General features: G+C 46.7%; 4 protein-coding genes across 5 annotated transcripts; 2 read left to right on the plus strand and 2 right to left on the minus strand.

The window, feature by feature from the left end:
- Positions 1-320: 320 nt before the first annotated feature.
- On the minus strand, positions 321-2,339 carry MGL (methionine gamma-lyase). The gene is made up of 2 exons (XM_078586497.1): positions 1,532-2,339; positions 321-964 (listed from the first exon to the last, which is right to left on the minus strand). The coding sequence occupies exons 1-2, from the start codon at positions 2,295-2,297 to the stop codon at positions 384-386; spliced, it is 1,347 nt and encodes a 448-aa protein (XP_078442623.1). The 5' UTR covers positions 2,298-2,339; the 3' UTR covers positions 321-383.
- A 343-nt stretch (positions 2,340-2,682) lies between these two features.
- Positions 2,683-7,330, plus strand: LOC144711738 (cytochrome C oxidase assembly protein). 2 transcript variants are annotated; one of them, XR_013583645.1, is made up of 5 exons: positions 2,683-2,802; positions 3,173-3,384; positions 3,471-3,593; positions 3,683-3,882; positions 4,480-7,330. XR_013583645.1 is itself a non-coding variant. In XM_078585758.1 (4 exons), exons 2-4 carry the CDS (start codon positions 3,193-3,195, stop codon positions 3,764-3,766), a joined length of 399 nt encoding a protein of 132 aa, XP_078441884.1. In that variant the 5' UTR covers positions 2,683-2,802; positions 3,173-3,192; the 3' UTR covers positions 3,767-3,989. The 2 variants fall into 2 exon arrangements, 1 of the variants encoding a protein (XP_078441884.1); XM_078585758.1 differs by lacking the exon at positions 4,480-7,330 and having other exon boundaries at positions 3,683-3,989.
- Positions 4,090-5,874, minus strand: LOC144711737 (uncharacterized). Its single transcript, XM_078585757.1, has 3 exons — positions 4,507-5,874; positions 4,358-4,416; positions 4,090-4,286 (listed from the first exon to the last, which is right to left on the minus strand). Exon 1 carries the CDS (start codon positions 5,872-5,874, stop codon positions 4,513-4,515), a length of 1,362 nt encoding a protein of 453 aa, XP_078441883.1. The 3' UTR covers positions 4,090-4,286; positions 4,358-4,416; positions 4,507-4,512.
- Positions 7,300-9,981, plus strand: LOC144711735 (phenylalanine ammonia-lyase-like). Its single transcript, XM_078585756.1, has 2 exons — positions 7,300-7,775; positions 8,102-9,981. The coding sequence occupies exons 1-2, from the start codon at positions 7,300-7,302 to the stop codon at positions 9,855-9,857; spliced, it is 2,232 nt and encodes a 743-aa protein (XP_078441882.1). The 3' UTR covers positions 9,858-9,981.
- The last annotated feature ends 10,985 nt before the right edge of the window (positions 9,982-20,966 follow it).

Below are 20,966 nucleotides of genomic sequence, written 5' to 3' on the forward strand. Positions count from 1 at the left end.
TAGAGGGAGAAAGATACACAGAGAAGAGAAACAGATACCTAGAAAGAGAGAGAGATATCTAAAAAAGAGAAAGATACACAGAGGGAGAGAGAAAGATACCTAGCAGAAAGAGAGAGAGAGGGAAAGATATCTAGAGAGAGAGAGAGAGAGAGAGAGAGAGAGAGAGAGAGAGAGAGAGAGAGAGAGAGAGAGAGAGAGAGAGAGAGAGAGAGAGAGAGAGAGAGAGAGAGAGAGAGAGAGAGAGAGAGAGAGAGAGAGAGAGAGAGAGAGAGAGCGGGAGAGAGAGAGAGAGAGAAAGAGGGGGAGAAAGAGAGAGAGGGGAGAGAAAGAGAGAGAGAGAGAGAGAGAGAGAGAGAGAGAGAGAGAGAGAGAGAGAGAGAGGATCAGTTGGTGGGGAAGGAGGGGGGGTCATCTTGCATCAAGGAGAGGGCCTTCTCGAACTGAGCCCACCTCTGCTCCAGGGTGCCGCTGTAGCCGATGGACATGCGCACGAGCCCCGGCGACACCCCCGCGAGCGCCTTCTCCTCGACGCTGAGCTCGCTGCTGGTGCTGCTGCCCGAGCAGGACATGAGCGTCTCGTAGTAGCCGAGGCTGACGGCCATGAGCCCGAACTGCGCCGAGTTCTGGAGGTGGTGCATCATGCGGTTGGCCCGCTCCTCCGAGCCCATGTCCACGCACAGCATCCCCCCGAAGCCGTACCCGGGATTGGCCATCTCCTTGAAGAGCTCGTGCTGGGGGTGGGCCCTGAGCCCCGGGTAGACCACCTTGAGCCCCAGCCTCTCCATCCTCTCCGCGTACGCCCCCGCCCTCCTGCAGTGCTCCTTCATCCTCAGCCCCAGGTGCGGCAGCCTCTCCGCGATCTCGAACGCCACCTTCGCGTTCATCGTCGGCCCCAGCAGCATCAGCGCCCCGCTCTGCAGGTCCATCATCCCGCTCACCAAGCTCGCCGGCCCGCATATCGCCCCTGCCCATCATCATCCATCATCATCCATCATTCATCATCCATCATATATCATTTATCATCCACCATATATCATTTATCATCCATCATCGTCTATCTTCTATCATCCATCATCATCTATCATCCATCATTCATTATCCATCATCATCTATCATCTATCATCCATCATCCATCATCTCCATCATTCATCATTCGTCATTCATCATCCATCATCCATCATTCATTATCCATCATCCATCATCATCCATCATTCTTTATCCATCATCCATCATCTATCATCCATCATCCGTCATCCAACATCATCTATCATCCATCATCATCATCATCATCATCATCTCCATCATCATCTCCATTAGCATCCATCATCAGCATCCATCATCCCCATCATCATCATCCATCATCTCCATCATTCCCATCATCATACATCATCTCCACCATCATCCATCATCTCCATAATCATCCATCATCTCCATCATCATCATCGATCATCCATCATCCTCATCCATCATCATCGATCATCCATCATCATCATCATCATCATTGATGGTCGATAACGAGAGGTGGCATTACCGGCAATGACGTCGGCACCGCCGCTTATGAACTTGGAGACGCTGTGGACGACGACGTCCGCGCCGAGCCTGGCCGGAGAGATGACCATGGGGGAGAAGGTGTTGTCCACCACCACCGTCACTCCCTTATCGTGCGCCAGCGCGCTCAGCCGCGGGATATCCGCCACGGCCAGGGTAGGGTTCGCAACGCTCTCCAAGTACAAGATCTTCGTCTCCCCCTCTCTGATCGCCGCCGCTACCGCCGTCGGATCGTCGATATCGACGAACGTGGTCTCGATCCCGCATTTCGCGGGAAGGAATCGGGACATCAGAGCGTAGGTCCCGCCGTAGAGCCGGCGGGAAGCGACGACGTGGCCGCCGGTGCCGCAGATCTGGAGGACGACGGAGGCGATGGCGGACATGCCGCTGGCCGTGCAGTACGCCGCCTCCGTGCCTTCGATCGCGGCGATCTGGCGCGCGAGATTGAGCACCGTAGGGTTGAAATGTCGACTGTAGATGAAGAAATCGCGATCGGGACCGAGCTCGCCGGAGAACATTCGCCGCATCGTGTCCGGTTCCATCACCGTAAACGTCGCCGAGGCTTCGATCGACATGTTCACGCCGCCGTGTTCGCCGAATTCGTGCCTCGCGCTTGCCAACGATTGAGCCGGATCGCCGCTCCAGCGAGCTCCGGCCATGGCGGATTTCTTCGCCGAGACGAAGACTTCCTCGCCATCTCCGCTGCTGGCCCTCTTCTTCGCCACCGCAACCTCCGCCGAATCCGCCATCTTTCGAAGTTTGAATGCCGATCTCGAGGTGGATCGAAGGGTGGGGGGTTTATATAGTCGTCTCCCGCAAACTGAGGAGCTCCGCGTTGCCGGGGTCCAACATGCAGGAAATCTCAGCCGTTGATCTGTTGCCAAATCGGGAACAGCTATCCAGAAAATGAATCTGACCGCCTTTCCGTCCGCCGGCGCCGTCTGTTCCGTAACTTAACGCCGCGATTCCGTCGTAGATACCGGTTTTCTCTCTCCGTAAGTTAACAGCGACTGACGGCGTGTCCGGGTAATCCCGTGACGGAGGGGGGGGGGGGATAACGTCCGTGATTTGATTTTTACGTAATTTTTTTTATGAAATTAAAATCGTATTCTTAATCCAAGGGAAAAAAGGAAATTACCATGTTCTTTACCGAATTGATACTACCACGTGTCGTGGTTCTTTCTCTCTGAATTCTCCTCCTTTGAGGAAGAGGGGGAAAATCCTGCGCGCCGTAACAATCACTGATCCTGCGAGGTATATTCAATTTCGAATCCGCTATTTTTCGTGATTACTTCCGGATGAACTTTTATCGATCGCGAATCTACTTCGACTCCTTTGTTCCTTGGTTTTACTTGGTGACCTAGGGTTCGATTTCTTTCGTAAAGCATCGTTTATCAGGGAACTCGGCGACATCATTATTTTCTGCGATTCAACTCTGGACATGACTGATTAATTGTGGTCTTGATGTTTTTGCTGCGTATTGATCTCTGCTCCCGGGCTTCCGATGAGTCTGAAGGCTATTTTTATACACTCAGCTGAAGATCTTTGAAGATTTTTGAAAATATCTGAAGTGATCTTTATGAAAATATTTATATAATCTCTGTAACTTGTGTTTTATTTCAAGATATCTGGTTTGCCGCACTTATGACGAGTAATTTGCCGAAGACATCCACGAACAAAACGAATCCATCGTCTCCATCCGTTAGAATCACGAATTCAGCTTCGAAATTCACCAAATGGAGCAGAAAAGGGCCCTTTTTTCGATACGGCCTGCCTCTAGTCTCGCTGACTGTCCTCGGATCAGTTGGTCTAGCTCATCTCATCACTGGCAGGCAAGTGATTGCTCATCTCTACGCATTCGATTTATGAAACCATCCTTTTTTTTTTGAAAATTAGCTACATTTTGTTCTTTTTCTAGCAAGGAAGTTACCAAAGAGAAGGACAACATCGAGTGGGAAGTCCTTGAGAATATGAAGGCTCTGTCCAGAACTGGACCCATGGAGGGGTACAAGCGGAAGAAATTCTCCTTGGAAGAGGAACTCAAGGCAACGAACCTACTCTGATTTTTTATATATATATTATTACCATTTTCGCGTTTTATCTTGGTTTTTAATTGTATTATATAATTTTGCAGATGCTGCAAGAAAGAATCGACATCTACAACTACGAGTATAGAAAAATTCCGAGACCCCAAGAAGGGAAATCGAAGGAACATTGATCAGAGTGGGGCCTCTTCTCCCTGCTGCATTTTTCTATACATTTTGACTCTGCTGCTTGAGCCGGGCCGATTTTGTTCTCATGGTTCGAGCGTTTTCTGAGTTCAATTTGGACAAGGTAATGAATTGCCTACTTAATTATAGACTTAATGATGTGAACTCGCCGTGTGTATGGTGTATTTTCACTGGTTCTCTATTTTTTTGGCTTTCATATAGCCTTTTTAACCAGTCGACAAATTATCCAACAAAAGTGGAGGGAAGTAAAACCTTAGAAAATAGGCTTATTAGATTCATTTGCTGAACTCGAAGCTTAATCTTGGAGAGAGTACGGCATAATGTTGTATTTTTCTCATATTAATGTACAACTTTACAAAAGCAGAATTACCCAACACCAACAGTAATCACTGTCAGCATGGTTCCACGATACAAGAATGGGTAATTTGAAACTATACTTCAGTGTAAGCGGGAAGAAATGTATTATTTACTGTCCAGGTGCTCGTCAGCTTCATCGCCAATCACACCCTGATACAAATTAAAGATAATTCATTGAAGTCTTTAGTTTAAATTTCATACTTGTTCTAATATCCGATTACCTTGCTCTATGAGAAGTGAACTTGTTTGAGCTGCTCCAGCTTTGGATATTGGAACCCCACTGAAACAAAGATTAGGGAGGGTTTTTCAAAATCATCAATTTTCTTTTCTTTTTGAAAATCAGGATTCAAGGGATATTAAATTTCACTACCTCCGTTCATGACTGGCCACTGGTGATCATCTTTCCTTGCAAGACAAGCACAGACCGACGATCATGATCGGCGCTGAAAGCTTGACGCAGGGTGAGGAACAGCACCCGGTCCGGACGAATCCCAGCCCGCCACATCATCCTCAGGAAGCTCTTGACCTCCTTCAGGTGGCGCCGCCTCGCCAGCCGGCGAATCACCGCCGTGTAATCCTCCACCGTGGCATCAAATCCGGCGGCTATCATCTTCTGAAAGAAGGCCATGGCCTTGGCCGGGCTGCCCATCACGCAATGCGCCTTGATCACCGCCGTGAAGGCGAACTTCCTCAGCCGCACGCCGCCGCCCGCCGCCAGCTCCGCCACCAGAATCTCCGCCGCCCGGAGATTCCCCCGCACGCACAGCGCGTTGACCAGGATATTATACGTGACCGGCCCGGGCCGGGCGTGGTTGACCATCTCGTCGTAGACCCGGAACGCCTGCGCGACCTCCCCTGCCTCGCAGAGCCCTTGGATCAGGGTGTTGAACGCGATCTCGTCCGTCGGAATCCCCTTGGCGATCATATCCCGGAGCAACGCCGCAGATCTCGCCACGTGGCCGGCCCGGCATAAGCCCTTCATGATGACGCTGTAGGTGACGGCATTGGGCGCCACCCCTCTGTTGACCATCTCCTCGAAGAGCTTGACCATGGTTGACAGGTCCCAGCGTTGGCAGCAGGCGTGGAGGAGAATGGTGTAGGAGACGGTATTTGGGCCGGGGTCGCGGCCCATTAAGTATTCCTTGACGGCCCGGCCCTCTTCGAGCCGGCCGGTCCGGCACAGCCCGTGGATGACGGTGTTGAAGGTGACGACGGTGGGGGACACCCCACGCTTGAGCATCTCGGCCAGCAACCCGAGCGCGGCGTCGGCGCCGCCGGCGGCGCCGTGGCCGTGCATGGCGGCGTTGTAGAGCGCCGCCTCCGCCGGGCGCAGGCGCCGGACCAGCCCGCTCGCCTCCTCCGGCCGGCCCAGCCCGCACAGCGCCTGGACCAGCGAGAGGTGGTTGTACGAGTTGGGCTGCATCCCTCGAGCCACCAAGGCTCGGTACAGCCGGACCGCGGTCCGGGCCTGCCCCAGTTTGCAGAACCCGTGGATCAACGTCGAGAACGCCAGGTGGTCCAGCTCCGGTCCGTGGCGCCGGACCCACCGCACCACCCGCTCCAGCTCTCGCCCCCGGCCCGACTCGCTCAGCGCTCGGAAGACCACGGTCCAGGTCACGATCCCCGGCCTGTACCCCAGGCTCAGCACCGAGTCCAGCAGCTGCAGCCCCCGGTCCACGTCCCCGGCTCGGAACCGGCTCACCAGCATGACGTGGCACTCCGATACCAGCCCCGCCATGGATCTCCGATCGGACGGCCGCCCGCCGCCTCAGACCATCTCGAAAAATTCAGACGCCGCGGCATCTACCAAAACCCTAGCCCGGAGGTTGAAGACGGAGACGAGCATAAACCCTAAACGGGTTCTTGGGCCGGCCCATTATGAAACGCTTATCTGGCAGGTGCCCAGGTCAGCATGGGGTCTGCTATGATTACTCCAGGTGGCGGTCGAGGTCTGCCAGCTCAGAGGGGGCGGCTCTGCCACGTGTCGCGCTGGCGTCGCCGGATTGTACCTACCAGAGGCGTTCGAGCTGGCATGTGTGACCACTGACCACACACACGGAAGGGACTGGTTTGGAGACAAACTTCTCCATTAACTGGGCCGTCGAAGACCTGGGTAGGTGCGTCTTGTGGCCAGCTACCCGCCACCTGTCTCTCTCTCTCTCTCCTCAACCCTCTCTTTTTCTCTCTCTAGATCCGGTGGGCGCCCTCGGAGTCTTGCTCTTCTCTCTATCTCTCTCTCTCTTTCTCTCTCTAAGGAGTGTGATGTTGTCGGCAGAAAGGCAGGAAGATGAACCCGTCTTTAAAAAATTTAGTTGGGGTCATGGGATCTCTCTTTCTCTCTAGAATGCAATCTCTCTCGGCTTATCTCCTTGTGTCTCTCCAGAAGTGCGTCTGGGAACCCATCATTATCATAGTTATGGAGATGGGTCTTATGGCTAGGGTTGCGCTTCTTCTTATTTTATTCAGATCTAGACGATCAAAGATGGCGATGATGAACGGATAATGCCCTCCGGCGGCGGGTTCCCATATGTTCAGAGATGAACAGTGTGCATGAATGCAAGGCTCCGCATGCAACCACGTAGCTCGTTCTCCACTTGATTAATTCATATCAACGATTGCTGCATTATTCAATTCATACACGACCGATGTAAAAACTATATTTCGCAGTTTAACAGCGGTACTTGCATGATTATAAAATGACCCAGGTTGATCGCTTCCTGGAGCTGCAGAGACCACGTCGTAGTTTATTTCCGTCTGCCTTGACGGGGAAATAAAGAGCTCCAAGTTGTGCACCCTGAAGGCGTCGTCTGATTTGACGATCATCGAGAGCAGGAAAGTTCGTGCTAAAGATTATGGTAATACAGCAAAATACTGGTCAAGCGGATGCCACTAAGATCGGACGCTTAAGATTGATCCACAGCTAACACCCGTTCCGTCACTCGTTTGCACCACCTACCGCATCGCCGGCTTCTCTATCATGTCTATTTAAGCAGAGCAAAGTCGCAGAAGCGGCTCAGGAAAATTCGAGCAGAGTCCGAGTTTCCTCCTTGGAGAGGAGTGCAGGAGTCGGGTGGCGAGAGAGAGAGAGAGAGAGGAAGAGATCGCGCTTGAGAAGCCGGGGTAGTCGCATTATCTCTCTTCTTCTCTTTCAATTCTCCTCGCGATGGAAGCGGCCACCCAGGTGTACTGCAACGGTAACGGTAACGGTAACGGGAACGGCAGCGCGAAGCTGGAGCCGTTCTGCGTGAAGCCGGCGGCGGCGAACGGCGGCGGCGCCGCCGTGGCGGCGGCGGCGGCGGCGCGGGAGGCGGACCCGCTGAACTGGGGGGCGGCGGCGGAGTCTTTGAAGGGGAGCCACTTGGAGGAGGTGAAGAGGATGGTGGAGGAGTTCCGCAGGCCGGTGGTCCGGCTGCGCGGCGCGGACCTGACCATCGCGCAGGTGGCGGCGGTGGCGGCCGCGCGCGAGCCGGTGGCGGTGGAGCTGGCCGAGTCGGCGCGCGCGCGGGTGAAGGCGAGCAGCGACTGGATCATGGACAGCCTGAGCAAGGGCACCGACAGCTACGGCGTCACCACCGGCTTCGGCGCCACCTCCCACCGCCGCACCAAGCAGGGCGGCGCGCTGCAGAAGGAGCTCATCCGGTCAGTCTCTCTTCTTCTCTCTATCCTACTCTCTTACTCTCTATCGCCCTTGCTCTCTCTATCGCCCTTACTCTCTCTATCGCCCTTGCTCTCTCTATCGCCCTTACTCTCTCTATCGCCCTTGCTCTCTCTATCGCCCTTACTCTCTCTATCGCCCTTGCTCTCTCTATCGCCCTTACTCTCTCTATCGCCCTTGTTGTTGCTGGCTTAAAACTCTCTCCTTGTAAATTGGAATACTTGTAAATTATTGCGGGCTTGGAAAGTGAGGAGAAAAGAAGGGGGTGGTAACTGGGTAACTGACAAACTGGTAAAAACGGGTAATGCAGGTTCCTGAACGCGGGGATATTCGGGACGGAAGAGGAGGAGTCGGCGGCGACGACGCTGCCGGCGGCGGCGACGCGGGCGGCGATGCTGGTGCGGATCAACACGCTGCTGCAGGGGTACTCGGGGATCCGGTTCGAGGTGATGGAGGCGATCGCGGCGCTGCTAAACCACGGGGTGACCCCCTGCCTGCCCCTGCGCGGCACCATCACCGCCTCGGGCGACCTCGTGCCGCTCTCGTATATCGCCGGGCTGCTCACGGGGCGGCCCAACGCCCGGGCGGCCACGGCGGGCGGCGCGCGGGTCTCGGCCGCGGAGGCCTTCAAGCTGGCCGGCATCCCGGGCGGGTTCTTCGAGCTGCAGCCCAAGGAGGGGCTGGCGCTGGTGAACGGCACGGCCGTGGGCTCGGGGCTGGCCTCGGTGGTGCTCTTCGAGGCCAACCTGCTGGCGCTGCTGGCGGAGGTGCTCTCCGCCGTGTTCTGCGAGGTGATGCAGGGCAAGCCCGAGTTCGCGGACCGGCTGACCCACGACCTGAAGCACCACCCGGGCCAGATCGAGGCGGCCGCCATCATGGCCCACGTCCTCGACGGCAGCTCCTACGTGAAGATGGCGCGCCGCCTGCACGAGCAGGACCCGCTGCAGAAGCCCAAGCAGGACCGCTACGCGCTGCGCACCGCCCCGCAGTGGCTCGGCCCGCAGGTGGAGGTGCTCCGCGCCGCCACCAAGTCCATCGAGCGCGAGATCAACTCCGTCAACGACAACCCGCTCATCGACGTGGCGCGCGGCAAGGCCCTCCACGGCGGCAACTTCCAGGGAACCCCCATCGGCGTCTCCATGGACAACGCCCGCCTCGCGCTGGCGGCCATCGGCAAGCTCGTCTTCGCGCAGATGTCCGAGCTCGTCAACGACTTCTACAACAACGGGCTGCCCTCCAACCTCTCCGGCGGGCGGAACCCCAGCCTGGACTACGGGCTCAAGGGCGCCGAGATCGCCATGGCCTCCTACTGCTCCGAGCTCCAGTTCCTCGCCAACCCCGTCACCAGCCACGTCCAGAGCGCCGAGCAGCACAACCAGGACGTCAACTCCCTCGGCCTCATCTCCGCGCGCAAGACCGCCGAGGCCGTCCACATCCTCAAGCTCATGAGCGCCACCTACCTCGTCGCGCTCTGCCAGGCCGTCGACCTGCGCCACCTCGAGGAGAACCTCCGCGCCGCCGCCAAGAACGCCGTCGGCCAGGCCGCCAAGCGCGCGCTCACCATGGCCGCCAACGGCGAGCTCCACCCCTCGCGCTTCTGCGAGAAGGACCTGCTCAAGGTCGTCGACCGCGAGCACGTCTTCGCCTACGCCGACGACCCCTGCAGCCCCTCCTACCCGCTCATGCAGCGCCTGCGCCAGGTCCTCGTCGACCACGCCATGGCCAACGGCGACGCCGAGCGCGACCCCGCCACCGCCGTCTTCCACAAGATCGCCGCCTTCGAGGACGAGCTCCGCGCGCTCCTGCCCAAGGAGCTCGAGGCCGCGCGCGACGCCCTCGACAAGGGCCGCCCCGCCCTGCCCAACAGGATCGTCGACTGCCGCTCCTACCCTCTCTACAGGTTCGTCCGCCAAGAGCTCGACACCGACTTGCTCTCCGGCGAGAAGACCCGCTCCCCCGGGGAGGAGTTCGACAAGGTCTTCACCGCCATCTCCCAGGGCAGGCTCATCGACCCACTCTTCGACTGCTTGAAGCACTGGGACGGCCACCCCATCCACATCTGCTAGCCTCCCCTCCCCTCTCTCTTCCCCATTCCCCCTGTAATCCCTCCCTCTCCTGCGTGTTCGCTTTGTTTCACAGCTATGCAAGTGTGGATGTTTGATGCAACAAGACAAAGGGATGTTGGTCCGCCATCGCGTGCTCGTTCTTTGCTTCCTACTCTTAATTTTTAATCCTACAGTACAACACTTCTAACGCGACTCTTTATGTGGGGTTCCACTCTGGGATCGGGCGTTTCCATTGGTCCAGACGTGAGGACATGCGGTTTTGATACTGTGTTCTTGAATATTAATTCTCTCGTCCATCTGTTACGCGACGTTATATTTCTTTATTCTGTCATTGTCTTGCAACGAACATGGGATATTTTTGGACAGACTGATAGATAGATTTATTGATACAATTTAGTTTGTTACAATTGTCAAGCTAATGCCATCCATTGGTCCGCATGTGACGACGCGAGGTTTGTACGGTGGCTATTTTTTATTTGATTGACAACCAAGGTGACGATTCCTTAAGTAGTACCAACGAAACCATATTTTTTTCTCCATTACTTTGCTTCGCATAGGGTACGGCTATAATTTTTGACCCCTATTATGCGCAAGGGCGCGAACTAGTGTTTGCCCGGATAACCATATAGGATATCAATTGTGCAATGGTTTGTACAAAATTTTTTAACTATCTTATTAGCTCGTTTAATATATACAATTAAAAATTTTTGTTTTCTTCCATGTGGGAGAATCTGATTCGGAGGCAAGAAGAGAAAATTTAGGTTAATTATTACCTCGTTTTATATATACGGTTCAGAATTTTTGTTTTTTTCCATATGGGATAATAGAACTCGATGTTTTAACTCCAAGTCCTATAATCCCATATAAAAGAAAACAAATTTTGAAGCATATATGTGAAATGAGGTAATAATATTACTAAAAGATTTGGGCATTGTTAACTTTAAACATCTAAAATCATGTTCATTATTAATTATTTCTCTTGATATCAGCTTTCGATGTCCAGGTATCGGTTTCGATATCTGGATATCGAAAGTCGATATCTGATATTCGATATCTGCCTCATGCTTACCTATTTGATATCCGTCCACATATCCATTTTACACATGAATGTCGATGTCTGTTCGATATCCAATATTTGGTATTAGAATCCGTATTGATTCTTTCAGGATATCGGATATCGGTTTTCCGATAACGGATATTGAACAGATACCGGACGACCATTTACTAGCGAGGACATGCCGAGCTACACTGAAGTGGTCATGTCAAAAGAGATGCGTTCAACGAAATGAACTTCACCCTGTCTTCAAAGAGAATGAAGAAAGCATGTAGGAGGATGATGATACTGTCAACATCATCGTGTGCCAGGAGAATGATACGTCCATGATGGCATGTGGACTAGGACAGTGATAGGGACAAAATCTTCATCCAAGGGTGAATAACGCTGAAATCGACCAGATAGGGCCAAATGATGATGATATGAGGACTGGATGAAAATTAAGTAAATTATGTATTACAAATTATTGTTGAAATTATGTAAACCACATCTACCAATTTTTAATCATTTCAGAGGTTTTATGAAAGTAAAAAAAATTGTCATCATAATAGTCATCATCCATTTCTCTCTATTTCTTTCTTCAACTCCCTCTACATGTCTCCTTATAGATGTATCTATCTATCCCAATCCCCTTCTATCTTTTTTCCATTTCTCTTTCATGCTTTCCCTACTTCTGTCTTTCTTCTTATATCTATATGTTTTTTCTTCAACGAATTATATTGACAGCTGCAACGAGTTGTATTATTTTGAGCACCACAACAGTCTGCTGGCGACAAGATTTATGATACAACGACTTAGCTCCAACACTTTGTGTTCATTATGTTCTGACAACAAATGGTGAGGCAGTTGACAAACATTTTTATGGTATACTAATACCAAAGAGTCTTGAGTGTGAATATTCATTCATTTTCCTCTGGTCTTAACTATTGGGTTCGGTGCCTTGGTTCGTCAATGGAAAACACATTTCCATGGATGCGGAAGCATGTCAATCGATTCACAATCAATCTTTAAAATAAAACATTTAAAGTACCTTTTGGGGAACTCACTTCACCCTTGACTTTGCTGCTCCAAGATCGCTTTGAAATCTTTCACACGTCCGGCCTCTAGAAGTATCCACATGATCAGTCGACGCTTGGATCTCCAAGTCTTCTTCTTTAACTCTTCTTGAAAATCTTGAAGATCTCCTCATCATGAAGACACTCTTCCCTGAATGAGTGGAGAAGGGGAGAGGCTCTCAAATCAGGCTTGCATGGGTGCTTAAAATGAGACCCATTTCCCTCTTTATATTTCACTTAAGGTTTTTCTCAAAAACCCTCTAAAGTAAAATATATCCACCAATGCCCTTATGACCTTGTGCGTGTGACCCTCTAGGCCCATGTATCATTCTAGTTAATAACTTTAATGGCCCGATAACATTATTAATTAACTATATCAACATATAGATTAATTAAATAAGGATCGATTTAACCCAATCAATAGGTTAAGTTTCCAGCAAGTGGGTTGCCAAGCTACACCTCGTACTCTAGAAGATACCGAGTAGTCTCGAACTCTCCCATGGAACCTTTACCGTCATCGGTTACCATATATGTATAATCCATCATCCACGCAAGACTCTCGAACGACTTATGGTATGGTTTATCGTCAAACCCTAATCCGTTATTCGATTACTACTAATGCGTTATGGGGATCATTGGAGAATGCCTTCTCCAATAACCTCACTACCCTGGCCAGGGATTTTTCTGCATCGTCTCCGTCGAGTCAATCTCCTCTTATACTGAGGGCGGATGATCCCATCTTGGCCATTCAGTTATCTTTGTGAGCTTCTTACTACATCCAATCTATAACTAATTTGAATACCTTAATTAGAGGCTCGTAAGTCATAGTCAAAACGTAGTCGTCCACTCATGAGATGTCCTTAGTGTCTCAGGACAGTGGATCAATTATACAACAGTGACTTGAATCAACGTGATTGATGTTTAGGTATAATACCATTCAGGGATTCGTACGGATCAATTCAGTGAACTCTTTCTCCAAAGAGCACCCACTATTTGTCCTTAGTGTTGCCACGCTAATAGCTACACGATCAGCTATACTTATCGCATAAGTAGGATCAGCTAGTGCTATTCTATCTGGATAATTCAATGTTTGTCTCGACTATCCATCGAATAGGAATATTTGGAATACATGTTTAAAAACTAGTGATCACTGTATTATGATCTCATCATAATTCACTAAGTCATTGCACGTATTCATGGATTTCATTATAAACATCACACGGAATAATAATGAAAGCAAATATTTTACTCAATTAACTTAAATAAACATGCTAGTGTGATTGGCTTGATGGCCAAATAATATCCATCATTACCCTTGCTCTTTGTCCTTTGATGGCCATGGCATCACTCTCCATAGATGGCCGAATTATTATCATCATCTCTTAATTGGTTCTTCCAAAGAGCACTGGATGTTGAAATGATTTTTGAATCTTTTTTTAATTGATCTGCATCAATTCAACTCAAGGCATACATTGGCTATAATATTATTTAGGTAGAAATAGGGACATTACATTATGCTATTGAAAACAAGAAAGGAAGAAGAAAACATACTGAAATATGCACCAATGGGTATGTATGTACTTGCCTGATTATTTTCATGTGCATATATTAGGTAAATCACTTAATGAGGCCCTTGTTATTTCTGTTATCGCAAAATATGGAAAGGAGATGACTACAACACTTCATGGCCATTGTGGGAATAACCTGAATTTCGATGTCTAGGCACTTAAACAAGCTGTGTATCGAGTATCATCTCCTAGTATCCTCATCTTCCCTTGGATCTTGTCCTATACAAATGAACATTGAACAAAGTTATCGTTAACCTTCCCTTGGGAAACAAAGAATCTTGATTCTGCATAAACCTATCTATTTATCTATCATGTCCAGGTCTATACATTTATGTGTTCTCAATCTAAATGTAGATCTCTATCCCTTCATAATTGGAAGTATATATGGCATGAAAGTCATTTCCACACTCCACATCTTATTCAATATTCATGATAAAATTTATTCATAATAATGCACACGCAATGCTTTTTATTGAAGTCCATGAATATATGCAATGACTAAGTGAAGTATGATGATATAAGAATTTGATGATCATTAATCTTAAACTTTTTACATGAAATATTCCTATTTGAAGAATTGTTGAGAATGGTCTCAAAATCTTTGAAAAGAGTAATATTGTCAAGTACTACGCATATGATGAGTATGGCCGAGAGAGTCTCCACGAGTATGGAGATATTTTGGACATATAGGGGGTGAAAATGTTAATTAATGAATGGTATTATACCTAACATCAATCAGATTGATCTGCATCAATTCCTGAATGAAATCATACCTAATTTCAATCAGGTTGATTCATGTCACATTTGTATAAGTCGTTCTTAGACCTGAGACACCAAAGTTTTCTTGTAGCTGAAATGTTGTACTTTGACTATGGCCTATGAGTAACTATTCTTGGAATTCTATACCATCTAAGCTCGGATGCAGCAAGAAGTTTACGAAGATGATTGAGAGATTATTAATCCCTTGTATTAGAGGATATAGTCTCAATGAGGAAGATAAAATTACATACCTGGCTAAGGTGGTGGAAATATTACATAAGTGCCCTAAGATGATTTTTCCATGCATTAGTACTAACTATAATGATCAATTATGGTTTCACTATTAAGCATACATTTTGTAATTTGAGATTCTCATGTGAATGAAGGATAAAAAGTAAAAACTAACCAATTTTGGTAAAATTAACATGACAGAGTTGAAATGCTCCTTTACATCTTCTAGAGAATAAGATGTAGCTTCACACCTAGTAGGCACATAACTTAACGTATGAATTGGGTAGAGGAATTTGTGATTGATTAATCTGGATGTTGATATATTTAATTAATAATGTGAGTCAATAAAATTTTTTTGGGACATTGAAGTGATTAAATAGACTAATATATGGGTCTATAAGGACACACCCAAGAATGAGTTCTTATGTTGGAAAATGTAAGAACTTTATTCCAGAATCTTTGCCATGTTCTAGGTAGAAAAAGTGCATTTAAAATATAGATGAATACATGAGGAAATGAATAAGTTGGGTTAATTTTACTCTCTAGATGACTTATAAACTAAATACAGATATGTCTGATTACCTTTAGCAAAATTAGACTACAAGTCTGCTTTTAATTTGTTTAAATTTTGATGATGTCTCTTAACGATGACACATCATTTCTAATATATTCTTAAAGCATGGACGCTTTGGAAACATGGTCATTATGCAAAAATTACATATTCTTCTCATCTTTCATCAACTTCTCTAGACCATGGTGAAGTTCTTTTCTTTGATTAAAAATATAATTTTAATGTTCACTCGGAACAAATTAAATTTAAAAGCAATAAATTTTTTTTTTCAAATATAATTAAATGAGGGGAGGGGAATACTTGGAAGTTTATTTGGGCATTCTAAGCTCATTAAAAAATGGATATGTGGAAACCTCCAGCTTAAAAGATAAATAAATTATACCGAACTATCAATCAGGTTGATTCACGTCACGGTTGTGTAAGTGGTCCTTAGACCTGAGACACCAAAGTCGTCTTGTGGATGGACGATTGTACTTTGACTATGGCCAACGAGTCTCTAATCATGTGATTCTGAACAATCTTAGTTCGGGTCCATGAAGAAGTTCACGAAGACAATTGAGTGGTCAAGATGGGTTCGTCGACCCTCGGTATACGAGGTGACAACTCAATGAAGACGATGCGATGAAGTCCTTGTCCAAGGCAGTGAAATATCAGAGAAGTGTTCTCTGATGATTTCTGAATGCATCAATACTAACTCGGATGACCGATTATGGTTTGACAGTTGACCGTATCGTGAGAGCGTCAAGTGGGTAAGAGATTATACATACACGGTAACTAGTGACGAGCATGTTTCATGAGTGAGTCGATACACACTCCTTTGTATCTTCTAGAGCACGAGGTGTAGCTTGGCACCTCACACGTTGGAAACTCCACCTATCGATTGGGTTAAGGTTATCGGACATTAATTAAACTATATGATAATATAGTTAATTAATTTGGAAGGCCAATAAAGGTTATTGGGCCGTTGGAGTCATTAACTAGATTGATACATGGGCCTTGAGGGTCACACGCAAATGGTCTTTTGGATGCCAGAAGATATACTTAAGTTTTGGGGATTTTTATGAAAAATATCCACTTAGTATAATTAGGGGAAGGCCCTGAACAAAATTCACTAGGCCAGAATTTTTCATGGGCCTTCCCCTTTTTCTCCCCTCTCCCGACACCCCCTCTCCATGCCCGATGCGGTAAGGATGGTGTAACAACGACGATGGAGGTAGAACGGGGGTCGTCAAGAGAAGGAGAAGATCCAACGTGTCGAGGACCGCATGGATACATCTAGAGGCTGCACACTTGAGTAGAACGACTTGTCTCGCTCTTGAATCCAAGAAATTACGGATGCGATTCGTGCAAAGTCACTTCATTTCAATGATTTTAACAATGTAGTTTGATTTCACAAAAGTCTTATGTTGTGGATTGTCTTGATTTCTTCATCCAGATCTAGGATTCTAGAAACCCAACAATATCTACCAAGTGGTTGGTTATACCTATTAGGGAAAATAATTCTTTGTGGTACATGTATCTATGACGATAGAAACCTCATTTATTTGGGCAAACAAATATATATGCTTCTCTTTTACTAAGAGGTTGTTACATAAAAAGCTTTAGGCTATTGTTAGTGACACCGCCAAGAAGCTTCAAAGACATAGGGATTAACATATCTCAAGTGGAATTTACACTATAACGGTGATAATCAATAATATGAGACATTCATGCCAACCACACTCCCATGTCATGTTTAATTTTATTGAAGTATTTTTTTCATTTGTATTCTTGTGTGATGTTTATAATGAAATCTTTGAATACTTTTAGTGACTTTGTCAATTATGATGTATAGTAAGTGATGAAGGCAAATGACATACGGGTTTTATTATTTTGGTAAATTACTTTTCTCAAATCAAATAAAATTCATAAATATGTTAACTCACTGAAATGAATTTATTGTCAGAGTGTGTTCATCTCCACAGAAAGTGGCATTTAGAGTTGAATCTAATGATTAAGTTAGGGTTCATAAAGATAAGATGATGAAAAAATTATTTAAAATAATATAATATCACAGATCAGCACTAATAATAAATGTAGTAAGATAGTAGTAGATAAACGATGAATGAGTGGGAGAAAACTTTAAAACATTATGGAATAGTAAGTGATGTTATTTGATATTAGGTAGTGATGTTGGATGTCGATAGTGTCATCGTTCGGACGGGTATCGAGATGATGCTTTGATACCAAGATGATGTTGGACGTCTTCGATGGCATCGTTTGACAAGCAATTCACTAGGTGATGTAACTATGTGATGCAATAAAACCCTAGATGAGTGTACGTGCAGGTCTGACTTGTGGGAATTTGCCGAATTCTGAGCTTTGGGCAAGCGACCAATGACAATGAAGGTGACCTTCTAACCCTCGTTAGAGCGACAACGGATATAACAGATGGACTCAGACATAATTCTGTAGGGGCTCGAACATAACAGACGTACTCGGCCTGTGTCTAGGTAAGCACTCAATTTGTAGTTTTCTCGATAATTTTCTCTCAACTAATCTAACCCGAGCGCGCTGGATTGCAACTGCAAATATACTGTAGAAAGTAATGTAAGTGATGAACAAAGGGGAATGACGTACCTCATCGGTGGCAATGTTCTTCGTAAGAGAATTTGTTGGTGCATGCGCTGGGACGGGCAGGTAAGCGAAGGCGTGCTGATGACGGCCGCGGCTTGGCTCGACCAATGGTGGTGTTGCGGCGTAGGAGCATAATGTTGGAGAGCGAAGACAAGGAGAGATAGAAATGCAATGACGTACGGCACAAGCGAACGAAGGACATTGGAAGGCGTGTCCAAATTAATGGATCCATGCAGCTTGAGTAGACGATATGTGTTCGTCTTGACAGGAGCAGTCGTTGCGTAGGACGAGATTACTACAATGGCAACGACGAAGGCGAGGAATGCAAATAGTGCATGATGCCGCGGATCGACGGATCGACACATCGGCACTCACGACAGCAGAGTCGACCTATGCAATGGTTGTGTAGTGCTGGAGTGAGGAGGAGTTTGCAAACCTGGCCAAGCAGCCTGTAAACTCCTTTGCTCATCGTATTCATCGTGATGCGTCCGTATCGTAGTGTTTTATTTGTTTTTTCATTTCAAATTGTTTGAAGATTTCTCCTATGTTTTTCATTTTAAATGTTGTAAAAGGGGTCCCTTATTGGGCTCCTCATGTGAACTTTGTAATGGGTCCATCATGGCCCTATATAAGGCCATGATGGACATGTTCTATTCAGATATGGGAATTTCTATTTGGTAGTTACCTTCATTCTAGATCTCACCTCAAGGAGGAAGAAGGAAGAGGGGAGGAGGAAGGTGAAGAGGAAGGAGGAGGAGGAGAAAAGAGAGAGGGAAAGAGATCACTGCTCCTCACTCCACCTTCCTGCTACACTGCTTCTCCCTCCTACATTGGTAACTTCCCATGACCGATGCGACACAACTATACCCCGACAACAACTATGAAAGGCTTGGGTCAGTCAGGCCCTTAACAACGAACAATATGCAAGATTAACGTCACCAGCTTCCCCTTTGGAGGAATTGGAGACATTTCTACGTACAACACACCAAGGAGGGGGAGATTCTGCACATGCTTCGTGGGGTACTAAAGGTGTTCTTGTGTACCCAACATTATCAAAAATTGCACGTGAATTTCTATCAGTGTTTGCTACAAGTGCTCCCTCAAAACAGTTGTTCTCCGCTAGTAGAGCAGTTATCACTTGCGAGAGATCCTGTCTAGAGGGGATAAGTATTGAGGCTCTTGTCTGTGTAAAGTGATGGTGTCGAGGTAGAAAAACTAAATGGTAGGACATTAGTCTTGACGGTGACATTGATGTTGACCCATATATATCAGGTATGATTCAATTTATCTTTATTTTATGTCTCACATATGGATGATAAGGTGACATGGCATTTGTTTCAGATGTCACGATAGCTTTGGAGCGGTAGGCCATCGGTGATGCCGCATCACATGGTATTTAGTATGAAGTCCGTGCAGCATTGCGATGATGAATCTATCCTTTATTCCAAACACGGAGAAATAATTTTTTTCAGAAGTACATTTATATTCCATAAGTACATTGTGTGCAGCTTGTTTGACGTAAAGCTTTTCACTTTATATTTGAGTATTACACCTAGTATGACCTAATCCATGTAGTCCATGACAGGTGCCATGACGTCAGTTGATGAACCAACAACACAACATCAAAATTTACCATGTTGAGTATGAGATTACTCCTTCAATGCCTGCGAGGAAACCACATGACTCAACGATGCACATCATCAGCTCCGACTCTAAAGATGACGGCGATAGTGATGAGAGGCCTGGCATAAATTACAAAGACAATACTATCAATGCCCTCAATTCTCGGTGGAACAAATTAAATTGATAGATGCTAGTTTGATACGAATCCATGTAAGCCTTTAGTTCACTCTAATGAGGCCAATACCAGAGCCACACATACTCGTGAGCCGTGATCCATTTTATGAGCCATGGGCTGACCACACCTATTGGACCCGCTACAACTTCACCCCCCCAATGATCAACTTTGTCGAGTTCCAGGTCACCCGAAGCCTCTATGAAAGGCAACATCCATCACCGAAAAGCGACGTCGGGGGAAACAAATGGCTTGTGGAATGAAAGCCTATGATCTTTGTAATGTTTACGGACCTTACTATTTCAATGTACATTTTGTTGAATTCCCAACCTTATTTTTGCTTATTTATGGTGGCTTCTTGGAGAATAAAATCCGAGCATACAAGTATCAAAATATTACAAAGTGTAAGGAGTAAAAGTAACATAAATCAGATATAAAACATGTCATAAATCCTCTGAAACTCCTGAACAACATTGATGGCTAACCTAATGGGCAACAAATTGTGAGTCTTTAAACTCAAGGAAGTTACTGGGGGTATTGCAGACAAGTTCATATAATAAGTATTATCCAAAATTGAAACTCTATAAGGTGCTGGATCTGAACTCTAAGCCAGGTAGGTTTCTATCGCCATGAGAGGAGAAGACAAAAAATGAGAGTGCATTATTCCATATTAGTTATCGATTATCCGTTCCAATATCGTAATCGACGTCTGACATCGTTATCACACTAACAATATCTGAAACCGTTATCCGTTGGGTAATTGATAGCAATATCCGTTATCTGTTTCCGATACCGATGTTGGCAGCGTTTTCCATTTTTTTGAGAACGGATAACGTGTTATCAGATTATGGATAATGCATACTGATATTGTTAGTCATTTCCTAATATATTTATATATCTAATTACTATTTTTAAATATTTTTATAAGGTAAAACCATCAGAAAAATGTTGAAAAATCGGGGGAAATCCCTTGGTATAGGGTAGTTGTTAGATAAAATGCCTCACATAATCTACATTATGAAATCTTTATGAAATCAAACTTGATTCGTGACTTAACTAAACTCGCCGTAATCTATCTTTTCCTTCTATGAATTATAATCCAAATCGAGTAGTGGGAGGTACCAGATCTGTCCTGACTCTAGGGAGGAGGGGTAGGGGCGTCGATTGCAGCCCCTTAATGTCAAAGTGTGTCCTTGCTTGTCTTCCTTTGTGCTGGTGCAGATCTTGGTCTTCCTCTACTCGCTCTGGTGTCATCATGAGCAGTTGAAACTATCAGAATAGTGTCACACTCCTCGTCTTATTTTTCCGCTGATAGAATGGTCTTGCCTGATCCTCTTTCTTTGTGCAAGCAAGGATGCTTAAGTTTACTCACAAAAACTCATTTTAAAGGGTGAATAGAACTTCTATTGACCCATCCATAGGCTTGACCTGATCCAACAGCTCTTTCAAGGTCATTGGAT

This window comes from Wolffia australiana, chromosome 14, assembly GCF_029677425.1.
Source record: "Wolffia australiana isolate 7733 chromosome 14, ASM2967742v1".
Taxonomy (NCBI): domain Eukaryota; kingdom Viridiplantae; phylum Streptophyta; class Magnoliopsida; order Alismatales; family Araceae; genus Wolffia; species Wolffia australiana.

What these genes read in the sequence shown, in the direction of transcription:
- MGL (XM_078586497.1), bottom strand. Translation starts at nt 2,297, where the DNA reads ATGGCGGATTCGGCGGAGGTTGCGGTGGCGAAGAAGAGGGCCAGCAGC. An exon ending in CGGTGCCGACGTCATTGCCG is followed by an intron (nt 965 to 1,531) that starts GTAATGCCACCT and finishes GATGATGGGCAG; the next exon opens with GGGCGATATGCGGGCCGGCG.
- LOC144711738 (XM_078585758.1), top strand. Translation starts at nt 3,193, where the DNA reads ATGACGAGTAATTTGCCGAAGACATCCACGAACAAAACGAATCCATCG. An exon ending in ATCTCATCACTGGCAGGCAA is followed by an intron (nt 3,385 to 3,470) that starts GTGATTGCTCAT and finishes TTTTCTAGCAAG; the next exon opens with GAAGTTACCAAAGAGAAGGA. An exon ending in CCTTGGAAGAGGAACTCAAG is followed by an intron (nt 3,594 to 3,682) that starts GCAACGAACCTA and finishes ATAATTTTGCAG; the next exon opens with ATGCTGCAAGAAAGAATCGA.
- LOC144711737 (XM_078585757.1), bottom strand. Translation starts at nt 5,874, where the DNA reads ATGGCGGGGCTGGTATCGGAGTGCCACGTCATGCTGGTGAGCCGGTTC.
- LOC144711735 (XM_078585756.1), top strand. Translation starts at nt 7,300, where the DNA reads ATGGAAGCGGCCACCCAGGTGTACTGCAACGGTAACGGTAACGGTAAC. An exon ending in CTGCAGAAGGAGCTCATCCG is followed by an intron (nt 7,776 to 8,101) that starts GTCAGTCTCTCT and finishes CGGGTAATGCAG; the next exon opens with GTTCCTGAACGCGGGGATAT.